The sequence below is a fragment of the Leptinotarsa decemlineata genome, unplaced genomic scaffold (genome assembly GCF_025532065.1).
Source record: "Leptinotarsa decemlineata unplaced genomic scaffold, Ldec_3_MD MMD2_tig00026347_RagTag_RagTag, whole genome shotgun sequence".
In the NCBI taxonomy this organism is placed as follows: domain Eukaryota; kingdom Metazoa; phylum Arthropoda; class Insecta; order Coleoptera; family Chrysomelidae; genus Leptinotarsa; species Leptinotarsa decemlineata.
Window position 1 is genome coordinate 1,985,743 of NW_027412698.1, and position 7,409 is coordinate 1,993,151.

Here is a 7,409-nt window from a genome sequence, read left to right on the forward strand (position 1 = left end):
AATTCTGCGTGATATTTCATGATTATCTGGCCATTTTGATGATTTTGAAGCCAGTGTCTGGGCCATGTTAAGGATTGTGGTCTGTACCAGTTTGCTACCACTGCTACTGTCACTGTCAATGGTGGTTACTGAGGTTTGTGATTCACAACGCTTCAATTTAGCTTTAGATTTGTGCTCGTCAATTTCCAACTGACGTTTTAGATGTTCCTTAAGGTGCGTACTGACTTGAGCAAATTTGCGCGCACGAATATCGTGTGCGCACACACGCGTGCACGAATTATTTTGACTGCGAAAACGTGCGCGTAAGTTGTGTGCAAAAATTTCTGTTCCGTCTAGTAGCCGCTTATTATTTAATTTCCGATCGCTGCGTTTTTATAGCGTTGCCAAAATGTCCAACAGCAAACAAAGTATAATAATAGCGAGTGCAGCCTACATAGTGATGCATTCTTGTATACGGAAGAAGAACAAACGGGATAAGCGATGGTGGGTTAAGCAGCTGTATAAAAGCAGAGAGATATATAGTGGATCAACATTGCTAGAGGATTTGAAATTCCAAGAAATCAGCGGGCAGTTTCAAAATTTTGTCCGTATGTCATCACAAGATTTTGAGCTACTGATTAATATGATCGGACCTAAAATTACGAAACTGAATACGAGAATGAGAATGGCGGTTCCCGTAAAAGAGCGACTTGCTATAACTCTGCGCTTTTTAGCGACGGGGGATTCATATACAAGTATGCAGTATCTTTTCAAAGTTTCCAAACAGCTTATATCTTCCATTGTTCCTGAAACATGCCGGGCCCTTATTGAAGTTCTGAAGAAGTATGTAAAGGTAATTAGATAATTTATTACACATACTTGAAGGTTTTATTTAAACTAAACTAAGAATGATACAGCATAAAATGTGTATAAACCAAAATGAAATTATGGCGTACAATGTTGAATACGTCAAGTCAAAGTGAATCTGAATAAGTCAAATCAATATTTACCAGTTCGGTTAAGGTGGGGTTGGGGGTTGAGCCTTGGGTGGAGCAGTGGGATTGTGAAGAAGAATAAGTTGAGTAAGGAGTTGTACAGGGAGAACGTGATGGGGTACAATGAGGTGTATAATTAGGCGACCACATTGTCGGAAGAGGTGTTGTAAGTTGTTGTGACATAGTATGAGGAACAAACGGGACTGGTGGAGCAACCCACTCGTATTTGCCGATATCAGCCTCATAAAGAATTCGACTAAAAGCATGTTCAACTTCGACTCGAGTCCTTCTACTGTAACCTCTCAGTTTATGTGCTATGTATTTTCCATATACTGCTAATTCATCTTCTGTTACGACTGCTTGAGGTGCGGCCATTTTTGTCAAAATTTGAAAAGCTTCCTCCAATCTTGGATCTTCATTGTTACTTTTTGCTTTCCTCTTTTTCGGTTTTGGAGGCATTTCATTCACATCCTGTTCATCTTGGGGTTGCAAGTCAATTTGAGGTGTTTTGCTTCCTAAATCAGAATTTTGGGGAGAAGTATCCAGCGGTCCGCGATCTGCTTCCTCAGGATTCTGTACCTCATCAATAATAGCCTGAAAAAGTTAAAAATTGTGAAAAGTTATTCATTTCAATGTTGAATCTAAAACTATATGACTTTTGCAGATGCCGTCATCTCCTGAAGAATGGTTGTTAGTTGCAGAACAATATGAAGAGTTGTGGAACTTTCCAAATTGCTTGGGAGCCATGGATGGAAAGCATATAGCGCTTCAAGCGCCAATAAACAGCGGCAGCGAATACTATAACTATAAATCACACTTTAGCATTGTGTTGTTCGCATTAGTTGATGCAAATTACAATTTTATATTTGCTGATACAGGCTGTCAGGGCCGAATTTCTGATGGAGGCGTGTTTAAACACAGTACACTACATAAAAGATTACAGAGCAATGACTTAAATATTCCTACAGCAAGAAGTCTACCAGGAAGGAATCAGGTGGTGGAATATGTATTTCTCGGAGATGAGGCATTTCCGTTGTGTAAGCATATTATGAAGCCATTCTCAGGAACCCATCAGAAAGGATCGATGGAAAGAATATTCAATTATCTTCTTAGCCGAGCGAGAAGAATTGTAGAAAATGTCTTTGGAATCTCTTCTGCCGTATTTCGAATATTACGAAAGCCTATGCTTTTAGAGCCCGAAAAGGCAGAACTTGTCGTAATGACTATTGTTTTGCTTCACAACTTTTTAAGAAGAAACAAACAGTCTCGGACGTTGTATAATCCCACGGGAACCTTCGATGCTGACGTAGATGGCCAATTTGTACCAGGCAATTGGAGAGAAACACTAAATGAAAAAATGTCATCGCTGATCCCTATTAGAACTTTGCCCCGAAAATCACCTAAAGAAGCACAGGACACTCGAAAAGAATTTGCTGCATACTTTACTAGCAATGGTCGTATTTGTTGGCAAGACCAGTATGCATAAATTCAAGTTAGGACACAGTAGTGACTCACCCTGTAAAAGAATCATATATAACTAATAAAATACTTACGCATTCTGTCTCTGTATCAATTGTTTCTCTTGGTTCATCTTTATCAAGTAAGTAATGCATTCTTTTGAATGCATACCATTTCGATATATACACATGTTTCTGACCTTCGAAACAATGCATTTATTTTTATAAAGTACCTTCAAAATCAGGATATTTACTAACCTATGCCTGTCCCAAAACTTTTTTTCCTTTTGCTTTTTCCCTCCGAAATGACCCTAGAAGACTATTCATTTTCTGTTTCGCTTCATGTTCTTCCACTTTTAAGTTATACGCAATATGTTCCCATGCATCTGATTTTTTGTTCCTTGAGGAGTGCTCCGGATGTTTGGCATTCCATAAAATCGGATATTTCTCATATTCATCTATTAATTGGAGCGCCTTTTCATTGTCCCACTCCATATTTTATAAAAGACTATGCGCGAACAAGCTTTCATGACCAAAACACCGTCCACACTGAGCACGAGTTTCCTTTGATGTACCGACAAGCGACGGATAGTATTCGTGCGGGAACGCGCTCACGCACACAACATTTTTGAGTGGTACTGACTTGAGCAAATTTGCGCGCACAGCGTTCGTGTTCGCAAATTTGCTCAAGTCAGTACGCACCTTTATGTTCTGTTTCATGGAATTTAAACAAGTGTAGCTTCAAACCGGAAATAGTTTGCCTTCTAGGCTCGGAGCTTCCTAGTGAATATAATTTATTGCACTGTTTGCACCTAGCTTTAGATAAATCAGATGCACTTTTTTCGAAAAATTGCCAAATGGTGTTTTTTGTCGACATTGTCCTTTCGTCACCAATGATTGAAGAATACTACAACAAAAAAAATTGTTCATTAGGTTTAATCAGTACTCGATTCATTAAATTTAAGTATAATATATTCGTCGACTATTATGAATTTTCACGAAATAGATAAAAGATAAAAAAGATTGGCGGCGTGTCGGCAACGTCCACATTTCCATTCCAACCTCTTTTATCTAATCCGTGTGAATTGTATTACTCTAGATTTTAGTTTGGGGTAGGTAATAAGGTTCAAAATCCATAAACAGAAATGAAATATTAATTTTATCACAGGTATACTTAGGAGGTAGGTACCTATGTAAGTTAAGTACCTACTCAAATCATTGTAAGTGAGTTATTCTATAATAAGAAACAGTTGAATTAGGTATGTACGTAGGTACTTGGATACCTTGGGCTTGGGAATAACCACTAATTATAGGAAGTACCAAGTACCTAACTAATGTTTGTTTAGGTATAGCATCAGCGAGAGAAATTAACCAAAAAAATATTTAGATAGATAGGTTAAACTTGATTTTACTATAATCTATATTAGTTTATTCATTATTTTTTGATGTTTACTACCTACTCTTATGCTATATAACGTGATAAAACTTACCGAATTCACAATAAATCGCACGAAAATTCACAACAAACAAAATGAACTGCAAACACAAAAGAAACCAGTCACGATATGATTAGGCACGTGGACGCGGCAAAATGTCTTCGTCGCTTAGAGAGAACTCCCGAATGCAGTTTCGGTTTCGGTCGTAGTTTCGGCAGGTTTGTCGCCGAAACCGAAACTAAACCGAAACTCGTTTTTTTGCCGAAACTCGACCGAAACCGAAACCGAACATTCGGTCGGACACTAGTTGTAATGTAATATTTTAGAAAAACCACCGAGATTCACTGCTCACCGAACCGAAAACTATCTATTATAATAAAAAAGTGTGCACTGTCACTGTGCACTTTTAACCCTCAACTCAAACTCAACCTGTTAATCTAAAAATAGCATTACTAGCATTAGACGCCCCCTCCCCGAAAGACAATCGGTCAGTTTTCGTTAATTTTCGTGTCGCTTACGAGGCTTGCCTCTGAAAACGAAGTTTTTACGCACATTTTAAAGCTATTTATAGATTCGGCTGTGTCATACAGAACAATTGTAATACGCTAGACAAAGAAACGCAGAGGCAATCCTCTATCCACATACTACCTAAAGCAACAATGAGATGGATGATATTTATAGTGAAACGCGGTAATTGACGGCGGACGGCGGCAGGACCGTATTTTACTAATTTAATAATAATTCTAATTGATATAATAATGAATGCAAATAGTAAAATAATATAAATTTGTGATTTATTTAATTTGCAAATTATTGGTGAGGCACTTCCTCATCTGCCTCATAGGAGAAGCCGCCACTGGCTACGACTTCCATTTCTCTCACTTTTATCGACTTGTCTTCATCCCTTTTTTCATGTTTCATCGTGTGCCTCCTTCTAGATGGCCCACGCGAGACAGCCGGCCTAAAGTCTTTCAATTTCATTTTTTGTCATTCACTTCTTTCTGAGAATAAGATGAAAGAATTTACGAGAGCAACATCTACAAAATGCCAAAAAAATGCGCATGTACCATCGTTTGCTTTTTCTGCTTATTTCGTAACAGGATTTCAACATATCTGTTTTATCTACATATCCCATATGCTTATAATCCTTCACCAACAGTGGACACATCACTTCTTGAAGAGTTCCATCTCTTTGCCTGCGATTTACCGTTGTAATATCTTGTGGATTGTGGAAATTACTAAGAAAATATATTGCTCTCTTATCTTTCCACTTCATTGATATTATATTTTTGTTTATGCTTCTCCAGTCAAATGGTCCCCTAGTCAGTGCTTTATCTGCTAGAAATTCAGTAGGTAATCCTTTCCTATCCTTACGAACTGTACCACATCCATAAATATTAGATTTTTTCAATTCACTCATGAGTGATAAAGAAGTGAAATAATTATCAAAATATAATTTTACGTAACGCTCCTTTCACATTACACGATTTACCGCGTGCGGGAAAAAATCGCCCGATTTTTAATCGTGGTTTGCTACTTTTCACATTGAACGATTTACAATTGTACATTTTTATCAGTTCACTGGAAAATGCGGTCTGGTTAAGTTATAACAATGGATCGTGAACAAGTTATTGCGTTATGGATACTGTATCGGCGTCGGAAAAGACAAAGGCGCAATCGCCTTCACTGGATTCACCCAATCAATCAGAGACGAAAGGAAGTCGGGATGTTCCACACATTATTTGAAGATCTTAGAAACGATGACCAAAAGTTTTTCAACTACTTTCGTATGTCAGTTCGCTCCTTTGACGAGTTACATGGGAAACTGAAGAGTGTTCTTCAACGACAAAACACGCAGTTCAGAAACTGTATACAACCTGTTGAAATGCTGGCAATATGTTCAAGGTAAGCATTAAAATACAGCTTTGTTATTATACCGTTGTTTGAATGAAAATGCCATTGAAGTGAATAGTACATAGTAAGTGACAAATTGTTTATAATATTTTGCTTCCGAGTCTACCCGGGGTAGAATTACGTTGGACCTCAAGCAGTTGTGGTTCGTTGAAGCCCCTCCGTGTTGTGAGAACAGTTTACTGACAGCTTGGTTGAATAGGCTATTTGACAGTATTGAAAATACACTAAAAATTGTGGTCATCCTATTAGGTAATAGCATAATAAACCATATTTAATTTTCATCTATATCATTTTTAGTTTATTAATTGAGAAATAAACAGAAAAATATGCAATACATTTTTGAAATTCAGTCTGTGACGGAAACGCTTTGTCATTGGTCAATCTTTCGGGTGACGTCACACGCAAGTAAACACCAACTGCTTGGCTGATTGTAAATATTATTGTAATACACGTTGTTTATTTTGTGACTATTTTCTAAAGCTTTCTACGTTAATTTTGCTATAGTTTTTTGAACATTCAAATTCGCATTTGTTAAATTTTGAAATGGAGCCTAGTTTCGTGCGAGCAGATAACAGTAATCTTCCCAGGATAGATGCATTTATGGTTGCACTTTTTTTTCAAAATAATGCCGATTACTATGCTGCAGAGCTTAAAAATGTAAAAACAGCAGTGTAAGTACCATGTGGGAATTGTTTATTTTCATAAAGGCATGAAGGATCATATACCTAAATATTTTAGGTTATGTTGATACATACTAGATAATATGATAATTAATGTCGTTGTTTTATATCACAGGTCTGCAAGGAAATCCTATGGAGACGATGCGATTGGGTATTACAACTGCACCGGGAGTGCGGGGTTTGCACTGTTAAGTGTAAAATGAGCCCAGAACACAAAGTAAAAACCAAACCATATAACGTGACGCAGAAGGTGAACAAAAATGATAACGAAATTATTAGCTGTCAGTGCAATGATTGTGCTGCTTCAGCAGGAGGATGTAAACATGCAGTGGCATTTTTAATGTGGGTTCATCGTCGTAGTGAGGAACCTGCATGCACTTCAGTCGAGTGTTATTGGAGAAAGTCTACCCTATCCAGAGTAGGCACTACTCTGAAGTACATTACTGTGCAGCAGTTGTCTACAAGAAATATACCTCATAGGCCGAGTTCATCAGTAGTTTATGATGAATTTCTAATCGAAGCAAAAAAAAGAAAAATTAACAACTGCGAGGTGCTGAAATATCAAAATGATTATAAACACAGTGATGTAATGCAGTATTCATTGCACTGTTTTTTAATGGAACAACTACCAGAAGTCAAAGCAGATGTTGACAAAGTATTAGGTGTTATGAGGAAAATATTCACTGAAGCTGTGAACAAGACCATCGAAAAAGCAACAAGGAAGCAGAACAAGAGCAGCATATGGTATGAAATGAGATATGGTCGTATTACAGCTTCAAAGGCACATGAAGTAAGTGTTTGCCATACACTATAGGGGTCATTGACAGCCACCATAATGGGTGCAAAAGTACCCGATACTAATGCCATGAGAAGAGGTAGAAATTTGGAACTGTCTGTCCGGAAGACAGTAGAAAACAAATTGAAAAACAAAATCAATTCCTGTGGACT

The 7,409-nt window shown here is 37.5% G+C and overlaps 2 protein-coding genes across 2 annotated transcripts; one reads left to right on the forward strand and one right to left on the reverse strand.

The window, feature by feature from the left end:
* Nucleotides 1–294: 294 nt before the first annotated feature.
* LOC141486099 (uncharacterized) lies at nucleotides 295–2,641 on the reverse strand. Its single transcript, XM_074183819.1, has 2 exons — nucleotides 2,528–2,641; nucleotides 295–1,568 (listed from the first exon to the last, which is right to left on the reverse strand). The coding sequence occupies exons 1-2, from the start codon at nucleotides 2,585–2,587 to the stop codon at nucleotides 954–956; spliced, it is 675 nt and encodes a 224-aa protein (XP_074039920.1). The 5' UTR covers nucleotides 2,588–2,641; the 3' UTR covers nucleotides 295–953.
* LOC141486098 (uncharacterized) lies at nucleotides 389–2,543 on the forward strand. The gene is made up of 2 exons (XM_074183818.1): nucleotides 389–832; nucleotides 1,639–2,543. Exons 1-2 carry the CDS (start codon nucleotides 389–391, stop codon nucleotides 2,458–2,460), a joined length of 1,266 nt encoding a protein of 421 aa, XP_074039919.1. The 3' UTR covers nucleotides 2,461–2,543.
* Nucleotides 2,642–7,409: the final 4,768 nt, after the last annotated feature.